At 47.0% G+C, this 21262-nt stretch overlaps 2 protein-coding genes across 10 annotated transcripts in view; one reads left to right on the top strand and one right to left on the bottom strand.

Moving 5' to 3' along the window:
- GLYR1 (glyoxylate reductase 1 homolog) overlaps positions 1-19285 on the bottom strand; it is a 42443-nt gene extending 23158 nt beyond the window's left edge. Inside the window, exons 1-5 of one of the 7 annotated variants that reach the window (XM_058157006.1) lie at positions 19003-19285; positions 13049-13085; positions 10027-10106; positions 2866-3004; positions 2107-2328 (exon numbers count right to left, since the gene is read on the bottom strand). In XM_058157006.1, the coding sequence (XP_058012989.1) occupies positions 2107-2328; positions 2866-3004; positions 10027-10106; positions 13049-13085; positions 19003-19073 (549 nt within the window). In that variant the 5' untranslated portion in view covers positions 19074-19285. Of the gene's footprint in view, positions 1-2106; positions 2329-2865; positions 3005-10026; positions 10107-13048; positions 13086-17789; positions 17943-19002 lie in introns of those variants that run through there. The other 6 variants (XM_058157005.1, XM_058157004.1, XM_058157003.1 and 3 more) reach the window with 6 other exon arrangements.
- Positions 19286-19583: 298 nt separating this feature from the next.
- Positions 19584-21262, top strand: part of UBN1 (ubinuclein 1) — a 44773-nt gene continuing 43094 nt past the window's right edge. The window contains exons 1-2 of one of the 3 annotated variants that reach the window (XM_058157000.1): positions 19584-19764; positions 20499-20718. The gene's annotated coding sequence lies outside the window, so the exon portion shown is untranslated. Of the gene's footprint in view, positions 19765-19928; positions 20049-20498; positions 20719-21262 lie in introns of those variants that run through there. The other 2 variants (XM_058156998.1, XM_058156999.1) reach the window with 2 other exon arrangements.

Raw genomic sequence — 21262 nt, 5'->3', positions numbered from 1 at the left:
GTGGCCAAGCTTGGAGACCCCTGCTCTAATCATCTTACTTCGAAAACATGCTATGCACTGGAGACAGAATGATTTGAAGGACTGAAAAGCAATAAAATAAATTCCTTTTCAAAATCTAGTGGGAGCAACTTTTTATTCTCTAGCAATTTTTCCCCACCTGCCTGTTTTCTGGATTTGTGGCTTTCAATGCTCTACATTTTCCAGCCACTTCAGCAATACCATGCCGAGAATTCCAGGAGTTGAAACAGGTGCATCTGGCAGCCGAAGTTGCAGGCGGCTAGTCTGCATTATTTCAAATTTTAGGAGGAATATACACAGAGCATTCCTATCAGTTAGGAATAAGCAATAACAGCAATATAACAAATCCAGACATCTGGCCTCTGTTCTTACATACCTCTAGGTCCATTATTTTACAAGCAAAAGGCTATTTGCCTGAACTCTTAATGACATATTTTCTACCAGCCTTTGAAACCCATTTTCAATATTATGCCACTCTATGAGATCCAACAACCACAACCTAGGCAATTTTTGTTACCAAGACAACTCAGGAACCAGAACTGCTAACAGCCACTGCTGCCATTACCATCAACCTCTACCTCTAATTATCTTTTATGCATTCCAGGCGTTTTCTTCTCTACAACCAGGATTCATATAAGGTTTTCTTTCATACAATGGAGTTTGAAAATGTCCTTCCACAACATCTCAAAGCAGGAAGTTATGCAGGGGTGACAGCTGAATATGAGGAGAAGCGTCAAGAAAGCAGATTACGAAGGCATCACAAGACAGAGACTAATGGAATCTAGGATATGCATGACTGAATGCCTTATAAAAGAGATCTTGGCGCTGAAGCGAGAAAGGAAGATGAGGCCATTTTATTCATTTCCCAGAATGCTAAAGACTTTCACGTCAATTTCTCCACCACCCTTTTCATTTTGGAAAAGAAATTCAGGCAAAAGCTCTCAAAATCACCATCTTCACCATCCTTGAAGATAAGATGGGTTACTGTTAACATTGTTAAAAACGAAACAAACCTAGCCACTAGTTACTCAATCTTTGGCAGGTTTCTGTTCTTCCACATTAAACTCTAAAAGCTTCATTCACAATTCCAAAGCAAAGAATACCACTGATAAACCTCATAATAAATAAACAAATTCTAAGGTTAAAAGAAAACCCAAAATGTATCACCAAAATGCAAGCCCCAATGAAGAAAACTGCAGAACTCAAAACCCTGCTGTAAAGACAGAAACCTTGTCTGTCACCAGCAAGATATTAGATGGCCTCTGAAAGTTGTCAGCATTTAAATCCAAAATCAGAAGAAGCAGATTCACAATTGTGAATTGAAAAAAAGGCAGTGGAAGATAGGAGTCGCACACAGTTTGATTGTGGACATGTGGTATGAAATTCTAGTATATCTTGGTTGCTCTGTTTCATAACGACCTTCAGGTTCCTCACCCGGTAAAGAACGTATATTCTAGCATTATTCACTTGTTGTTTACAACTACATTGAGAAGGTCACCAGCTAGAGGTTCGAAATCTTGGAGAGGAGACGAGAGGCAAACGGTTCTACAAGTGAACTCTAAATGTCCAAGGATGAGTCACACCACAACACGGGAGAGGAGAAAGCTCCAATATTGGCAAGAAAATATGAGGAATTGATGTCTTCTGGTGGAATCATTCACTTCTGGAGTGTTTCTTCATCTTATCACACTACAATTTAAGCCACTTGTCCTGATGTAGTTGGAGATGGATCAGACACACAAATGAGATGGAAATGTTAACAGAAGGTGCTCTGGAACTACCAAAGGTAAAAAACTTTCCGTTGCCATTTCCTCCGCTGGTGTGGGGCAAGATGGAGGGCCCGATGTCACTCGTTGGACTTTTAACAAGTCCCAGAACATTTCAGGCATAGTAACGCACAAGGGTCGGCTAATACAAGTTAATTACGACTCTGAATAGATATTAAGGCGGTAGGTTCCCAAACGGTTAAAAGACATGCAATTTTCCAAACGGTCACAACAATGAAGTCATCTGGATGGCTGCTAGGACTACGCTCCATCTGGACAAGCTCACAGGAGCACGGGAAGGAATGCGCGGCAAAACACAAACCTTCTCGTCTTTGGGTGGGCGCCCTCGCTTCCGGGGGCTTTGCTTGTACATTCTCTTCAGGGGGGGTTTCGAGCCTCGCTCAGAGGACACGGAAGACGCTCGTTTTTTCGGCTTCCTTTCTGACAACCCCGCTTTGTGTTTCTCCTCTCCCACTGACTGCTTCCCCCTCTCTTCACTGGAATTACGCCGGTTCTTCTCTTCAGCGGAGTTATGAGAAGACGCCTGAGAGATCACAGAACAGAAGGATGAGGAAAAGACGGGGCATCAGCTGGCAGCGGTTTCATTTCCCCACACTCACCAAACCCGAGAGGTGTCTGGCCAGGTGTCTGAAGCGCGCCAAAGGCCCCAAATTAAAAAATCAAATCAAATCAAATCAAAATTAACAGGTTTAAGCTACTGAAACAAGAGAACAAGAAGAAGCTCAAAGTACAGCCTCGCGCTCTAACACCGGGAGCTCTTTTTGAAGAAGAACCAGGTCCCAATTCCAGAGTGCACAGCAGATATACACCTCCAAGTGCTCTAGGATCAAGTGACCCTTTGATCTCTTTTTAGCCAAACCAATCCAAGGCGGTGAAAATGAACAACCTTTCAAAGGCGGCAACTGTGATCCTAAACTGTGATCCTCTAGCCACAACCCTGGAGGCAAAACATGCAATCCCTTTCGGAGAAGGAAGCAGAACGGTCGTGCGAACAGCTCACCCTCATCCGTGGCTCCAAAGAACAGGGCGGGTTGCCACCACTCCCTGAAGGACCACCTACCTGGTCCTTGCCTTTTCCTTTCTTGAGGAATTCTTCCACAGCATCCACAGCTTGTTGGAACCTCTTGCCTTTGTTAATTTTGATCATTTCTTCTTTGTGGGCATGGTAAGGTTTCAGCTGCTCTACTTTAATCCAAGCGCTAGTGAAAAGAAATCAGAACCACATTGTTCGTAGTCAAAAGAACAAAATGATCACTTTCAGCTACAATGGCATCTCTCTCTTTTTTTAAAAAAAAATCTATGTTTCTGCCCCCTATCAAAACCTTCCCTCCTTTCTCCACAAGGTCACTGCCAAAGCTGACCCAGACATATGGCGGGCACCCCATTATCATAATGTGATTGTATGATGCTGTATGCAATAAGCCTCATCCTCAGGAATGGAATTTGCCTGGGGCAAATAAAACTGACATGTCATTATCCCTCATACTTTCTAAATTGTAAATCCTTTTTTTTTCCTGCTTCATTTTTAAAACAAGATTTAGGGATAATCACTGTTCATTTTTTCAGTTGAGGCTCCGCTTCCTCTCCTGTTCCTGCTTGTTTTGTGGTACAGATACATGTAGTCCTCAAGCTACGACCACAATTGAGCCCAAATTTTCTGTTACTAAGTGAAACATTTGCTGAGTTTGCCCCATTTTATGACCTTTCTTGCCATGGTTGTTAAGGGAATCATTGTATTTATTAAGTTAGTAACGTGGTTAAGTGAATTTGGATTCTCCATTGACTTTGCTTGTCAGGTCACAAAAGCGGATCACATGACCTGGGATATTGCAACCGTCATAAATATGAGCCAGATCATGTGACCATGGGGATGCTGCAACAGTCATAAATGTGGAAAGATGGTCCAAGACAATTTTTTCAGTGCTGTTGTAACTGTTGTCAAGGTCTACCTATATTCCCTAGAGCCTTTGTATAGTCAAGAGTTGTTATTTTGGCAGTGAAATCAAAGGAAAACTTTTCACTAAAACAGAATTAGTATCAGACATTCATTCACAGAGAAGGTATAAACAAAATTTTCTTCTGTGACTTAATGATCACACCAATAGTCCCTGAAGACATTTCCATCTTACTGTTAGTTTATACATCTACTTAACAATTCATGTTATACCCTCTGAAGCTTCAACACCGATTCAGAATATGCGACAACGGCTGTATCACCTTAATACAGGGGTCCCCAACCTCTGGGCCATGGCTTACTTGGAATTGGGTCATGCAAGTGGCTGGCCGGAATGCGTGCAGCTCAACTTGGGTGAGTCAAGTGGGCATGCCGGTCCATCGTACATGCAAGTCGAGCTGCACTTATGCGCACCAGCCAGCCACGCAAGGGCTGAATATGTGTACCGGCATGCCACTCACGTGGCCCAGTTCCCTTCTCCCCACAACAGCCAGGCAGCCAAGCCACAAAAATTGGGGACTGCTGCTGTAACAACATAACCCATAATGTTCATTTACTTTTACTTGGGGCCATGTGCAGGGAAAGGAGACCTCCTGATGGCACTGAAGGACCATGAGCAAAGAATAGGATTATTTAGCGCAAGGATATATTAACCTGAGCTGACATACCTCTTTTCAAATCCCTGCAGTATTCACGAGCAAAAAGAGAAATAGGACCACTTCAATATGTGCTCAAAACATAGTTGAGTGTGTGGGGAAGGATCAAACTCCGCTAGGTAGCTAAGCAGGTATGATTTTGTTTCCTAGAAGTCCTAGTGGAACGGTATCTCATCATCATGCAGAACTGGGTCGAGGGCATTTCAGGAAATTGGAATTGCGGCAAAGATGAAATGTAGCCCCGGGGAAATTTATAGCATTGATTAACTGAAACTAAGCCCAGCCTTTCTTCTGCTGCATTTCCAAGCCCCCCAAAAATATCAATAAGCCGTTTGGCCCTTCTTTAGGATACGAACTTGCTTCTGTGCCATGCAAACCAGAGAGAGAAATATTGATCAGGTATTAATCAGGTATCTAGCAGATACACAAATAAAGACCTGCAGCACGTGTGCTGGCTCCATTATCAAAGCTGTAGTGCCGAAATGGAGACTAGTAGGAATGGAAGAAAGCCAACTTTCTTCCGCCTTGAAAGAGGCGGTGGTGAGGCCCCTCCTCAAGAAGCCCTCCCTGGACCCGGCTGTCTTAGGTAATTATCGTCCGGTCTCCAACCTTCGCTTCGCGGCGAAGGTTGTAGAGAGTATGGTGGCATATCAGTTTCCCCTGCACCTGGATGAAACTGTCTATCTAGACCCGTTCCAGTCCGGTTTCCGGCCCGGCTACAGCACGGAGACGGCTTTGGTCGCGTTGGTGGATGATCTCTGGAGGGCCAGGGATAGGGGTTGTTCCTCTGTCCTGGTCCTATTAGACCTCTCAGCGGCTTTCGATACCATCGACCATGGTATCCTGCTGCGCGGTTGGAGGATTGGGAGTGGGAGGCACCGTTTATCGGTGGTTCTCCTCCTATCTCTCCGACCGGTCGCAGACGGTGTTGACAGGGGCAGAGGCCGCCCCCGCGGCCCCCCACTTGGGGGGTCCCGCGGGGGTCGATTCTCTCGCCCCTTCTGTTCAACATCTATATGAAGCCGCTGGGTGAGATCATCAGTGGCTTCGGTGTGAGGTACCAGCTGTACGCTGATGACACCCAGCTGTACTTTTCCACACGGGCCACCCCAATGAAGCTATCAAGTGCTGTCCCGGTGTTTGGAAGCCGACGGGTCTGGATGGGGAGAAACAGGCTCAAGCTCAATCCTCCAAGACTGAGTGGCTGTGGATGCGGCATCCCGGTACAGTCAGCTGAGTCCTCGGCTGACTGTTGGGGCGAGTCACTGGCCAGCCATGCAAGGGCTGAATATGTGTACCGGCATGCCACTCACGTGGCCCAGTTCCCTTCTCCCCACAACAGCCAGGCAGCCAAGCCACAAAAATTGGGGACTGCTGCTGTAACAACATAACCCATAATGTTCATTTACTTTTACTTGGGGCCATGTGCAGGGAAAGGAGACCTCCTGATGGCACTGAAGGACCATGAGCAAAGAATAGGATTATTTAGCGCAAGGATATATTAACCTGAGCTGACATACCTCTTTTCAAATCCCTGCAGTATTCACGAGCAAAAAGAGAAATAGGACCACTTCAATATGTGCTCAAAACATAGTTGAGTGTGTGGGGAAGGATCAAACTCCGCTAGGTAGCTAAGCAGGTATGATTTTGTTTCCTAGAAGTCCTAGTGGAAGGGTATCTCATCATCATGCAGAACTGGGTCGAGGGCATTTCAGGAAATTGGAATTGCGGCAAAGATGAAATGTAGCCCCGGGGAAATTTATAGCATTGATTAACTGAAACTAAGCCCAGCCTTTCTTCTGCTGCATTTCCAAGCCCCCCAAAAATATCAATAAGCCGTTTGGCCCTTCTTTAGGATACGAGCTTGCTTCTGTGCCATGCAAACCAGAGAGAGAAATATTGATCAGGTATTAATCAGGTATCTAGCAGATACACAAATAAAGACTTGCAGCACGTGTGCTGGCTCCATTATCAAAGCTGTAGTGCCGAAATGGAGACTAGTAGGAATGGAAGAAAGCCAACTTTCTTCCGCCTTGAAAGAGGCGGTGGTGAGGCCCCTCCTCAAGAAGCCCTCCCTGGACCCGGCTGTCTTAGGTAATTATCGTCCGGTCTCCAACCTTCGCCGCGCGAAGGGTGTAGAGAGTATGGTGGCATATCAGTTTCTGCACCTGGATGAAACTGTCTATCTAGACCCGTTCCAGTCCGGTTTCCGGCCCGGCTACAGCACGGAGACGGCTTTGGTTGCGTTGGTGGATGATCCCTGGAGGGCCAGGGATAGGGGTTGTTCCTCTGTCCTGGTCCTATTAGACCTCTCAGCGGCTTTCGATACCATCGACCATGGTATCCTGCTGCGCCGGTTGGAGGATTGGGAGTGGAGGCACCGTTTATCGGTGGTTCTCCTCCTATCTCTCCGACCGGTCGCAGACGGTGTTGACAGGGGGGCAGAGGTCGGCCCCGAGGCGCCTCACTTGTGGGGTGCCGCGGGGTCGATTCTCGCCCTTCTGTTCAACATCTATATGAAGCCGCTGGGTGAGATCATCAGTGGCTTCGTGTGAGGTACCAGCTGTACGCTGATGACACCCAGCTGTACTTTTCCACACCGGGCCACCCCAATGAAGCTATCAAGTGCTGTCCCGGTGTTTGGAAGCCGACGGGTCTGGATGGGGAGAAACAGGCTCAAGCTCAATCCTCCAAGACAGAGTGGCTGTGGATGCCGGCATCCCGGTACAGTCAGCTGAGTCCTCGGCTGACTGTTGGGGGCGAGTCACTGGCCCCGATGGAGAGGGTGCGCAATCTGGGCGTTCTCCTGGATGGACGGCTGTCTTTTGGAGACCATTTGACGGCCGTCTCCAGGAGGGCTTTCCACCAGGGTCGCCTGGTGGGCCCGTTGCGCCTTTCTAGACCGGGATGCCTTATGCACGGTCACCACGCCTCGTGACGCCTCGCCTGGATTACTGCAATGCTCTCTACATGGGGCTCCCTTGAGGAGCATCCGGAGGCTCCAGTTGGTCCAGAACGCGGCTGCGCGGGTGATAGAGGGAGCCCCTCGGGGCCCCCGTGTTACACCTATCCTGCGCAGACTGCACTGGCTACCTGTGGCCTTCCGGGTGCGCTTCAAGGTGTTGGTGACAATCTTTAAAGCGCTCCATGGCATAGGGCCGGGCTATTTACGGGACCGCCTACTGCTACCAAATACCTCTCACCGACCCGTGCGCTCTCACAGAGAGGGACTCCTCAGGGTGCCGTCAGCTAGGCAGTGCTGCCTGGCGACACCCAGGAAGGGCCTTCTGTGGGGCTCCCACCCTCTGGAACGAACTCCTCCAGGACTTCGTCAACTTCCGGACCTCCGAACCTTTCGTCATGAGCTTAAAACACACTTATTCATCTGCGGGACTGGATTAGATTTTAAAGTTATTGGTTTTAAGGTTTTTTTTATTATTTATATTGTTTTTTAAATTCGGCAATAGAATAAGTTTTTTAATTGTTGTTTTTTAATCTGTATTTATATGTATTTTAACTGCCTGTGAACCGCCCTGAGTCCTTAGGGAGATAGGGCGGTATATAAATTTGAAAAATAAAAAAATAAATAAAATAAAATAACTTCCTTGGGGAAGGGAGAGGTCTACTGTGCAGCTTCCTTCAGTTAACAGATGCTCCCAAAGCCTCCTGCCTTTGCAGTTTTAGCAAAGCAACCAAGACATCATCCAGGCTTCTTAATCTGTTTTTCTACGTGCTTGTTTTTCAATACAGGTAGTCCTCGGCTTACAACCACGATCGACGCCCAAAATTGCCATGGCTAAGTGAGACAGGGGTTAAATTGAGTTTGTGCTCCATTTTACAAGCTTTTCTTGCCACGGTTGTTAAGCGAATCGTTGCACTTGTTGAGTTAGTAACACCGTTGTTAAGTGAATCTGGCTTCCCTGTTGGCTTTTGCTTAGCAGAAGGTCGCAAAAGGAGATCATGTGACCTTCCCCCCCCACCACCACCACAGGACATTGCAATCGAATTATCAAGCATCTGAATTTTGGTCACATGACCATGGGGATGCTGCAACGGCTGTGTGAAAAATGGTCAGATGTCACTTTTTTCAGTGTTGTTTTGTACCTCTAAACCAGGGATTTCAAACTCGCGGCCCGCGGGCTGGTCCTGGCCCTGCCCAGTTTAGTGAAGGGGAAAAAAAGTCCCAATACGTCACAAGTTTGACACCCCTGCTCTAAACGGTCACTAAATGAATTGTTGTAAACAGAGAGGACTACCTGTAGTGATATTCCTGGCTTCTAAATTTCAATCAACGTATATTTGCTGTGGAAGCTAGAAATCCGTTTTTGTTTTTGGAATTTTAATTCCCATTTGCTATATTTTACGCCCACTAAAACAGCAGGGCGTATAAAGCTCTCCTTAAAGCAGGAGTTGATTCATTAATTTTCCAGACCTCCACATTTTCGCTGATCTTCCACAGCAAGTGATAAGATTTTTCCAAGTTGAATTCTGAGCCGTGCACGATTTCCTTGGAGAGACTGACCCTTTCGGCTGCAATCTGTTCACTGATCTGTGCTGGTACTGAACAGCATTTCAGACACAGCCCCCATTTTGAAGTGAGAGAGAGAATGAACGCTCCATTTAAAAAGTGTTATATAGCATGCTGAACAGCCTTTCAAAGGCTTAACAAGCTGTGAACAAATGAAACTACTTTACAGCACCAGATTATCGAGTAATCTGGCTCACTAGAAATAATATTTAACACTATAGTATCCTAAGAGCTGAACCTACAGATCAAACTGTAATCCAAACAGTAATAAAGTCCCCCCCCTCGTTTCACTTTCACAATTTTATTGAACACACACCTATGTTGAAGAATTTAAAACTATGTTTTCTCGGATTTATAGTCATTCTAAATTAAATATTCATCAACTGCCCCAAATCCCATCTTATAAAATTCCCAGCTCTCCAGGAAAAAAAAAAGTTCCCTGATCACTTATTAGATCCTTGGTTGTTCAAGAATGGGATGTCCAAACCATGATGGAACAAACTGCACTAAACATGTTATTCCAAATATGCCAATGAAATCAATTTATATCGAATTCTTATTATTCTGCTACGTTTATTTTCCATTCCACATAGGCAAAAAAGAGAGGATCCCATCTTGCTTACGGGGCCTGCTTTCTCTATTCTTGATCACTCTTCCCAACTGTTGTTTTTTTAAATTATCTAAAACAAGGAGTCATATCCCATGAGAAAGAAGAGGCTGGAAATGATCTCATCTGTCCTTCTTGTGTCAAAGGTCTTCCTCCCTTCAGAAGAAAACTCCCCAATTCTAACTTCATCCAAAAAAAAAAAAAAAAAAGCCCTTTTTGGGATGGCTATCTCCTAGCCAACGGGTGGGAATCCATCCATGGGCCAGATTCAGTTACTCATCTTTAACACTGATTCTAAAGCATCTTTTTCTACTGGCTGAGAGATTAAGACAATTTAACAGAAAGATGTGAAATTCTAATATGTGAGCAAGAGCGGCTCTACAAAGGCTCCAAAGTGTTTGTTTTTTTAAAAAAAAATCTTTGTTTTCCCTTCCAGATAAAAGAAAAAAAAAAGATAGAGAGAGAGAGTCACATACTGGTCTTCAGTTCCGAAAAACTTCACAAAGAAGCACTTCTTCCCACGTGGTTTCTTCAGGTCCTTGGGTGGGTTAACAATCTTAAAAAGAAAAAAAAAGGAGGGGATGGGGGAAAGCAGCAACAGTTAAGATAGATAACACTGCATTTTTCTCAAGGTTCATCTAGTATTCCCTGCAGAATTGCTGTGCTTTGAAAGACCCCGTTCTGAAATAAGGTTAAACATTTGTGAAAATTGTATATTTGCCATAGTGTCACATAGTGCAATAATATGAAATGTGGTACGGGTTCAAATTCTTGTTTGACGGCAGATTTGCCGCATGACTTTGGGCTAATCAATCTTTCCCAATCTTACCTACTTCTTTGTGGAGGAGACTCCCATGCAAACCTCTGGAGAAAGACAGATAAAAGGCAGGGAGGATAAAGGCTCCTGATTCCACTGGTGCTCCACAAACCCAGAAGGCAACAAAACTTGCTAATGGGAACCTTCTCCTCAACTGAATTCTGGCTTCCGGTTTATTCCGTGTGCTGGCTTTGTTTTAAGGTTCATGTTTTAAGGTTTTTGAGAGTAGAGGTTTAAGGGGCCAGGCTAGAAACAGAGAGAATGCAATTTCATGCGCCACCCTAGGTACAAAGCCAGCTGGATGACCTTGGACTAAGCATTCTCTCTCAACCCTTTGAAAAAGCCAATGGCAAACCACTTCTAGCAAACTTTGCCAAGAAAACTGCAGGAACTAATCCAGGCAGTCACCAGGAATCAAAAGCTGACCTGAAGGTATAAACACACATTTTTAGGCACAAAATGCACCTTTTGGGCGTCCAGTTGTCATGTACCTTAAAAAACCTCCACTACCCAAAGCAACAGCAGACAAGACTTTTATGACCATTACTTCTGCATGTAACAGGACTTACCGTATTTTTCAGAATATAAGACGCACCTTCCCCCACCCCCCCAAAAGGGGGTGAAAATTTAGGTGCGTCTTATACACCAAATGTAGCCCCGCCCACCGATTGGCTCCCACCCTTTGGCCTCTGCCTCCCAGTAATTTACCTCCTTGCAGCAAGCATCAAGAAACAGCCCATTTCAGCTTCAGCACAGCCTAATTAGCATGTTGATCATTGGATCCAAGGAGGTAAATTACTGGGAGCAGATTTTTTTTTTCTTGTGCTAATCAAGCTATGCTAAAAACGAAAATGAAAGTAAAGCAGGCTATTTGCTGTAACGAGGCAAAATTTCTGGGAGGCAGATTTCTTTTTCTTGCTTTTCCTCACCAAAAAAGATAAGTGTGTCTTATAGTCCCGAGCGTCTTATACTCCGAAAAATATGGTATGTATTGTGAAGTCGTGTTCAACAATTTTGTGTTTCTGGTATAGATTAAATATGGCAATTTCACGGCGCAGTTCACAAAAGACATAAGACTTAATTTAGCTGAAGACAAATGTTGCATTTCCCATAACGGGGCCTAGCAAATGGAAACATACCGATTGGGTCAGAATTCATAAATCAGCTACAATAATGACTAGATTTCTCATAACGCAATGTAATATTAATTATTGTTTAAAAGTCTGGATGCTACATAAACAAAAGCCATACAGGTGGCCCTCACTTACCAACCACAATTGGGACTAACAATCATTCACAATCTTAAAGTGAAGTATTACATGACCAAGCCCAACTTACGTTAGCTCCAGCTAACATGGTTATAAAGTAAATCACCCATGGTCATTAAGCGTGAAATCACGTGCCTGTAACTTGTGATTTCCTGCCAGCTTCCTCATTGAGTTTGCTGTGAAGTTCACCAATGGTGATCACATGACTGTGGGATGCTACGATTGTCATAAATATATGCCAGCTGCCAAATATTTGAATTGCAATCATGTGACCCACAAGGACATTGTGACAGCTGTAAATTCAAGGTCTGGTTGTAAACCTATTTCAGTGCTGCTGTATCTTTGAATAGTCACTGAACAAGCAGTCGATAAGTAAGGACCATCTATATGATGCTTGATTAAGTATTGAGTAAGCAACACTGGGAAAGGTTATGATTATTTTAAGGATAGCATTTTTATTCCAATATAAAAGGTGCATCAGACTAGCAGTAAATCTAAGCATTGGTAATATTTATTGCCTATCACTTTGATTTTTTTCTGAGGGAAAAGCATTACTCAGAACTCATGCTGTAGCAATAAAGAGAACAATGGAAAATCTACAAAGGGATTAAGGTGCAGAGCACAAGTTCCCACTCAATACTTGTATGATAGAATCATAACCATGGATACACTAATCGTTTTTATCTTAAGTTTTCAAAATACCACCATGCTGGAACTGGGCAGAGATGGAAATAAGGATTTGGAGCAGCACTATAGGAGATTTAAAAGCTAAATTATGAGTTAGTGTGCAGAGCATGCTTTCTGGCAGGAGAACTAGCAATTACAAGATCAAGAAGCCTAACAGGAAAGCTGAGCACCTTGAAATAATGTTCCGTATGCTCGCTCTGCTAAATAACTTGGGTGGACAATTGATTGCTAACTTAACAGTCCCTGCTCTCTCCTGTCCCTGCCTCCTCTCCTGTCCCTCCTCTCTCCTGCCCCTGCCTCTCCTTCTGATGAACAGTATTCATTGGAAATAGATTTGTCTCTACCTCCCAGCGGTTCTAAATTTATCACAAAGTAAAATTATGGCTCGTCTCGTGGACGTAACTCAGATCTAAACTTCATGTTTGAAAAACAGAACTAGAGTTATAATATATTATATATTTATTAAGGTTCCTGTGCATTCAAGGGATTTATTTTTCTGTCTGCTACCTTGAAGTCAGCTCTTTATTAAACAAAGCCCCTATAAACAAATAGTAGGGGAAAACTTGTTCAGTCGAAACTAAGATAAAAACTAAGTCGCTGAGCCTAATCCGTTTCGAAACCTGCCAAAATGCTTACGCTGAAACAAAAAGAAAATTTTAGACAGTTTGAATATACAAGAGAACCAGAAGATAAAGAACAGATTAGAATCTAGGTTGAAGAACTTACCTTTCCTGGCCAAGGAGGATACCGCCCCAGCTTCCCCCTACAGAAAAACCAGAAGTCAGTCAAACACTATTAAAACCAGCAGCAGTTCATCAATATCCCTCCCCTATACAGTTCTATTATAAAAGAAATTGAAGAGCTATCTAGTGAAACCAAGTGTGGTTACAGGACAATATTCTTTTATGAAAACACAAAATGAATCCACAAAATGGACTCTTAAGTCCAGGCTTATCCAACCTAATAATTTCTTGGGTGCAAAATGCTTTCACAAATGGCAAAAAAGTTTTATATTCTTCATACTGCCTATCTGCTATTAAAAACAAAGACCAGCTTCTGCAGAGAACTATCGACCTTTGTAATGCTTCCAACTTACTCAGTAGGGGCAAACTAGAAACTAGTGTCACTGTTTGGCGTTCCAGATGTGTGTAAAACAAATAATATAGCAGTCTGCAAAATTAAAACTCAACTTGGCAAGTCTCAATGATCCTTCTTAATTTCTTTCACGAGTCTTTTAGTTAAAATTATTACTGCATGGCTTGTGGACTGTCAGAACTGAGAGCAACTGCTCTTTCAATGCCCTACTTTTCAGATTAAAATAGTATCTTTTGGTAAAACCAACGGCCTACTCTAACTTCTACCAGTACTAATTCAGATTTAACACTTTCCTTCCTAAAAGCAACTCTACGAAAATAGAGCAAAATGTCCAATAATTGGAATTCACATTAAAGGGTAATATCCAAACGCACAAAGTCATGGAAAAGGGGACACGGTATGTTTTTTTTTTTAAAGTATACTGAATTAGATGACTTTTCACTCAAACTGGGCATAGAAATTACAAAAAATTGATGATGCTGTAACTTTTGCACTGTTACCAAATTGCTTCCAAAGAACCATACAGTCTCAACTGACAGTACTTATCCTTTCATCCCCCGCTCCCCATCCAATTGTAACTGATGAAGCTTCTTGGATAAGAAGCGAAACATCTTCTTCCTCAAATAAAAACAGTCCAGTTGCCTTTTGAAAGGGGGGGGGGGAGCACCTTTGAGACAACTGTGACCTGGATGAATGAGAATCTCCATAGACACACAGGAACAAGGAGGACGTCACAGGCATCCCAAAAACCCACTAGGAGCCTTTGCTTAAGCTACTTTGTTAGACTACATAAAAGCAGAATTTATCCATCTAATAGCTTTATAAAGTTCAATGGCTTGAAACTATTTTTAACCTTTTTGATGCCCCCAAGGATTCAAAACGACCATCGAGATCTATAAGGCATTGAAATATTTATCACAGATAAAAAGTAGCACTCTTTTCTCAGATTTGCACAGGAGCCTGAAAAAGTAGGCTACTTTAATGTGGAGAGAAAGGGACCGTGCTGGCGAAAGAGACAAAGTACTTCTAAATCGAATTTTTGAAATATACAGCCCTAAGATATATCACTAAGCTTAATCAAGCATAGTACAGGTAGTCCTTGACTTGAGCCCAAAATTTATGTTGCTAAGTGAGAAATCTGTTAAGCGAGTTTTGTCCCATTTTACGACTTTCCTCGCCACTTTTGTCAAGTGAATCACTGCAGTTCTTAAATTAGAAACATGGTTATTCAGTGAATCTGGATTCCCCATTGACTTTGCTTGTCAGAAGGTCGTAAAAGGGGATCACATGACTCCGGGACACTACAACTATCATAAATGCAAGTCAGTCATCAAACATCCAAATGTAAAGCACGTGACCATGGGGATGCTGCAACGGTCATAAGGGTGAAAAACAGTCATAAGTCACTTTTTTCAATGCAGTTGAACTGTTGTAAGTCGAGGACAACCTGTACATCAGTCTCAGCATTCTCTTTATGACCACTGCAAAAAAAAAATCACATTATCATGTCAACTGACATGCTGGCTTGCTTTACAACCATCACAATGTATGATCCCAATTACAGACAACCTCAGGACTACCTGCACTAAGAGCAGTTTCAAATGCTTGTATTTTTCTCTGATTTTTCAGTATCTTGCTGTACATTTTTCCCTTCCCCAGAAACATACCTACTACATTACTTAAGAGGACTGTAAACTATAACCAGCTACCAAAATGATATCCCTATAGTATGCTAGAGACATGGATCTGCAAAGCTATAGATGATTTTACCAATTTAGCCTTGAATCTTTGCTGAACATTTTCACTTGTTTATTAATAGATGCTAGCAGGGCAGGGAGAGTTATGTTGATAACAGAGTTCAGAATTATCACATCAAGGGAAATTGGGTAAAAGGTGCCAAAAGCTCTTTCCAAGCCATTAAGAAATCAATATTATCAATATTAAATAAATATTCAATCCAATAATGCCAGTCCTAAAATGCAAAGGGTAGGATGCTTAGCTTTACACTCATTTAATGTATTTAGATTATCTTCTAATTGTAATGTTAAACTGTTAGTTCTACCACATGTGTCACATGTCTGAAGAGGTAGGAAAAAACAACTTTTTAAGTGTAGTCTTCGTTGACAATGACACTTAAATTTGACAATTCAAATTTATCAAGAGTTTTCAATATCTCTCCAGAAATAAAAAAAACCTTCATAAATACAACAGAGGCTGCTGTATAAACACTTTCATCATCTGAAACATCTAATGAGTAACATTCAAGGTTACACTTTCATACTCCCTAAACCCACTCCATTCAGTTGGTAATTGTGGTTTCCTCTTATATCATAGGTAGCTATTATTAAATTGTAAACACCTCTCATTATTATGGGCATTATACAATGAAAACACTCCAACTGCCCAAGAATAGTACAGCTCAATTCATTGATGCCACACATTTAAAGATAAGTTTTACAAGTTCCAAAAATTCTCAACTGGCACATAATTATGGGTCAGCTAGTAGCAGAATTTGACAGTAGAAACCTATGCCTTACATAGCCCTTAACCAGCAATGTCTTGCAATCATGGAGAATCAGGACAAATATAAACCATGCATCCCATTAAGGAATGTTTAATTTCAAGGACAACTTTCACTCTAATCTTGTAATTCCTAACAAGCCCACTTACCAAGAAACAAAGTGTATCTCCCTGTACAGTTGTTGCATTATAAAACTGCTGGTAAAGAAGAACAAGAGTCTGCAAGGTTTACTGGTCCGTGGAAACAATCCTATGTCATTTTACACAGAAGCAAGTCCACTCAACTCATGGGATTTATTTGGAAGCCTTATAAATCAAACAGAATATTTTTTATAAACTGAACACCCACAAAACAATTTTGTTTTAGATGAAGGTAATAAGATAGCAAAGAACAGCTCCCAGAGCCTCCATCCATAAATTTAGTTAAAATAAATTATCCCTTGATTAAGCCACTTAGGAACCTTATAGCTTCAGACCAGCTCTTCCTGACCTCCTTGTTGCATTTCAAATGAGAGATGTCAACTCCCAGAATTCCTCCTATCCATGGCACAGGAATCTGGGAACTGAAATCCACACAGCAGACACCTTGGGTGGGGAAAAGACTACCAGACATTATCCAATTTTGCTGGGCATTCTTACAGAAGCCAAGCTGTCCCCATAAAAGTTTCCGCAGGAGTCTATGGCTTTGTTGTTGTTTGTATGTACACTGAGATTTTCTGCACCAATTCTCTGAGAACTTCTGCACCAAGTTCAATCACACTTGGCCAATAGAGAATTCTATTCATTCTATTCTATTCTATTCACCTACTAAGAAATGCCCAGAAATTAAAGACTCCTAATTCCTTTTGCATGCAAGGCCTGGCCTATTGCGCTGAGCCTCTGTCCCTCGTCCTCCTCCTCTTTGCTTCAACACCAACTACTCTATAATTATAGGAATCGCAAGGAGTACCCTGGCCACATTCTTTCTCTCCACGGAGCAAATCTGTATTATGACGACGATTATCATCCTCCCTTTGCAAAAGGGGTCCAGCCTCGACAGCCAAGAAACAGAAAGTGCATCTCAAGTTGAACTTGCTGACCAATAAATTTAACCCGGCTTCTTTCTTCCTTTACCATTTTCAAACGCAGCGAGTTGAAGGCGGCAAAGCGCTGTTGGGATGGGGGGGGGAGGAGAGGGGGGGCGACTTTTTAGGGCAAGTTGGGCAGGTCGAATTGCGAGTAACGAAGGCGCAAAAAACCCTCCCACACTTTTTTTTTTAACCGAGAAGGGGCTTCTCGTCCCCCTCCTCCGTTTGGCTGCCCACGAAGGGCCCCCGCAGGGAGACGTAGCCGTTGCTGCTGCTGTGGGTGCTTCCTACGCGGCTCCAACGCTTCGCCTCGGCCCAAGCATCGCTCTTCCCTCCACCCCACCCGGCTGGTTCTCTTCTCCCCCGCCCCCCCACCTCAAGTCTTCGGGGCTGGCTGCCACCCCGGAGCCCGAGGCTCCCTGCGAAGCGGCCGAAGAAGAGCCAGCTGGGCACCCGCGTCTTCCTCGCTCCAACCCGGGAGGGGTCGGGGGCCGAGAGGGCTACTAAGGGTCTCCTTTACTCCCCACCGCCACCCCCGCCCACCTCAGTCCCTCTCGCCAAAGCTCACCGTCCGCCTCGCAGCTCCACCCCGGCCGGTCCGAGCCGCCGCTCCGGTCTCCACGGCTTTATCGGCGGTTTGTTTCCCCACCCCACAACACCCTTTTTGAAGGGCTCGGCCCGCCCCGCCCTCCTCCCTCATCAGGCCCAGCGGCCCCGCCCTGCCCGGCCCTTCTTTCTTCTTCTCTCTTCCTCGGGCTCGGCGTCGCCCCTCGGCCGCCACTCACCACACCAAGTCTCCCAGCCGCAGGTTCACAGGCGGCGCCGCCGCCGCCGCTGCCGCCACCGCCGCCGCCACCTTCCCGACCCAGCCGGCACCGTCGCTGCGCCTCGGCCGCCACACCCTCCTCGAGCCCAAACGGCCCACTCGAGACCCTCCCCTCCGGTTCGGTCACTCGGCCGCGGCTTCGCCTCCCTCACGCCGCCTCCACCTCCTCCGCGGCCGGCTCGCGCACCGCCCGCTCCTCCTCCTCCTCCTCCTTTTGCTTCAACACCAACTACTCTATAATTATAGGAATCGCAAGGAGTACCCTGGCCACATTCTTTCTCTCCACGGAGCAAATCTGTATTATGACGACGATTATCATCCTCCCTTTGCAAAAGGGGTCCAGCCTCGACAGCCAAGAAACAGAAAGTGCATCTCAAGTTGAACTTGCTGACCAATAAATTTAACCCGGCTTCTTTCTTCCTTTACCATTTTCAAACGCAGCGAGTTGAAGGCGGCAAAGCGCTGTTGGGATGGGGGAGGAGAGGGGGCGACTTTAGGGCAAGTTGGGCAGGTCGAATTGCGAGTAACGAAGGCGCAAAAAACCCTCCCACACTTTTTTTTTTAACCGAGAAGGGGCTTCTCGTCCCCCTCCTCCGTTTGGCTGCCCACGAAGGGCCCCCGCAGGGAGACGTAGCCGTTGCTGTTGCTGCTGCTGCGGGTGCTTCCTACGCGGCTCCAACGCTTCGCCTCGGCCCAGGCATCGCTCTTCCCTCCACCCCACCCGGCTGGTTCTCTTCTCCCCCGCCCCCCCACCTCAAGTCTTCGGGGCTGGCTGCCACCCCGGAGCCCGAGGCTCCCTGCGAAGCGGCCGGAGAAGAGCCAGCTGGGCACCCGCGTCTTCCTCGCTCCAACCCGGGAGGGGTCGGGGGCCGAGAGGGCTACTAAGGGTCTCCTTTACTCCCCCCCCGCCACCCCCCGCCCACCTCAGTCCCCTCTCGCCAAAGCTCACCGTCCGCCTCGCAGCTCCACCCCGGCCGGTCCGAGCCGCCGCTCCGGTCTCCACGGCTTTATCGGCGGTTTGTTTCCCCCCCACCCCACAACACCCTTTTTTTGAAGGGCTCGGCCCGCCCCGCCCTCCTCCCTCATCAGGCCCAGCGGCCCCGCCCTGCCCGGCCCTTCTTTCTTCTTCTCTCTTCCTCGGGCTCGGCGTCGCCCCCTCGGCCGCCACTCACCACACCAAGTCTCCCAGCCGCAGGTTCACAGGCGGCGCCGCCGCCGCCGCTGCCGCCACCGCCGCCGCCATCTTCCCGACCCAGCCGGCACCGTCGCTGCGCCTCGGCCGCCACACCCTCCTCGAGCCCAAACGGCCCACTCGAGACCCCCCCCCTCCGGTTCGGTCACTCGGCCGCGGCTTCGCCTCCCTCACGCCGCCTCCACCTCCTCCGCGGCCGGCTCGCGCACCGCCCGCTCCTCCTCCTCCTCCTTCTTCTTCTCCCTCAGGCAGCGACGGCTAGGAAGAACAGCGAAGGGGGGGGCCGGGAGGGAGGGAGAAGTGCGGGGGGGGGGAAAGGCAGAGAGGGGAGCCCCGATAGGCCGGGCCCCTGCACGTGATGCGGGGCGCGGCGTCCGCGGGGCGCCCCTTTCCCACGTGACCCAACGCCGTCCTTCCCCCCCCCGCTTTCCCTCCCCGCGCGCCTGGAAGGCGGTGTTGGCGTCACGTGACGCGCTCGCTCGCTTTTTTTTTTCCCTTCCCTTTCCTTTTCCTCTCCCCGTCCTCCCTTGCGCGCGCGGGGCTGCTTCGGCCCACCCCTGGCACGTGACGCGGGAGCTCCGAAGAGAGAAGGCATCTTGGCGGGGCGGGCAGGGTTAGGCTGGTTGGTTGGTTGGCTGGCGGGTGAGGGGGGCGCAGCTGGTGGGAAGAGCGACGGCGGGCGGCCGCAGGAAGAGGAGGAGGACCAGGCCAAGGGAGGCCGGAGCGCGGGCGGCACGGGCCGGTGAGCGCAGCGGGCGGCTGGGGGAGGGGAGGGGGTGTACAGGGCGCGAGAAGGGACAAACCTCCCGGCGCGCGAAAGCGCCTCCCTCGTAACTAGGGGCAACGGGGCCTTGCTCTCCGCCTCGCCAACTGTAGTTCCGGAGTGGGGGGGGGCGGCGGCGGCGGGTTCGTAATAAGCGGCGCCCCTCACCCTGTCGGGGGTTGGTTTCCATCAGCAACCTAAATCGCCTCCTCGCTCTCCGGGCCCACTCGCCGTGTGTGAAGGCCCGGGACTTCCCAAACGAGGTGGGGGAAGGCCCGGGGGTGGTGGTTGGGAGGGGGGGGGAGAAGTCAGGCAAGAAGCCAGGCCTGACCCGGCCTAACCTGTCCCGCAAGACGGGGCCACCCCGGGGAGCCTCAGCTTCGCCTCATCGAGCCAACCCTTCCCCCCCACCACAACTCGGCCTTCCAGAGGGGAAGGACTCCCAATTCCCATTCCCAATCGAAAAGGGGAGGGGGGGCTTCTGCTAATTATTGCTTATCCAGTAATCCCTCAGCAGGAGAAGCTGGTCTGGGAAGGGGAGGGAAAGTGGGGGGGGGTATTTTGCCAGGTTAGGCTCCTGCTTGGCTGGCAGCTGTTGGCCCTGAGGGGGGGGGAAGAGTGGCTGTCAGCCAGTAGGCGGCTATATAAATATTCTGAATAAAATAAATGTGGAGCCGCGGCCTTAACTCAAAGCTCTTGTGTTGTTGCTGCAGGTGGAAGTGGGGGGGGGCCTTTGGGCCAGAACTGAGCGGCAGGACGTCTTCCCCCCTCCCCCACCATCACCACCACCAAAAAAAAAAGAGGAGAGAAAATAATCGGGGTGCAGCCGACATTCTTTGCAGAGCAGCTGGAGCGGAAGAACTCTCTCTCTTGGCCTCCTTTCAGAAGACTTTGAACCCTCCTTTGGGATGGACACCCTTCAAATTCAGGAAGGTAACGGCTCTCTTCCTCCTTGCGCTTTGATCCCTTTAGATCCACATTCTCGCTTTTTAAGGCAGGGGACACGGTGGCTCAGTGGCTAAGACGCTGAGCTTGTCGATCAGAAAGGTCGGCGGTTCGAATCCCTAGCGCTGCATCACGGGGTGAGCTCCCGTTCCTTGTCCCAGCTTCTGCCAACCCAGCGGTTCGAAAGCAGGTAAAAAATGCAAGTCGGAAAATAGGGACCACCTTTAGTGGGAAGGTAATGACCACACGGAATTGTCATTAAACAGCGCTGACCCTTCGGCTTAGATATGGAGATGAGCACCGCCCCCTAGAGTCGGGAGCGACTAGCACATATGTGCGAGGGGAACCTTTACCTTACGTTTTAAGGCAGCGCCCCAAAAGAGCTTTCCTTTTGATAGAGTGCTTGGTTTTCTCTGACTTGGATGGTTTTCTTGCAAATGTTTCATGACCCAAACTAGGCGACATCATCATTGTCTACCACTGATGATGTTTTACCTGCAAGAAAACGACCAAAGCTTAGGGAGTACCAAGG

The sequence above is a fragment of the Ahaetulla prasina genome, chromosome 14 (genome assembly GCF_028640845.1).
Source record: "Ahaetulla prasina isolate Xishuangbanna chromosome 14, ASM2864084v1, whole genome shotgun sequence".
NCBI classification, from domain to species: domain Eukaryota; kingdom Metazoa; phylum Chordata; class Lepidosauria; order Squamata; family Colubridae; genus Ahaetulla; species Ahaetulla prasina.
The sequence above is the reverse complement of the archived record's forward strand: the minus strand, read 5'-3'. Positions and strand labels throughout refer to the sequence as shown.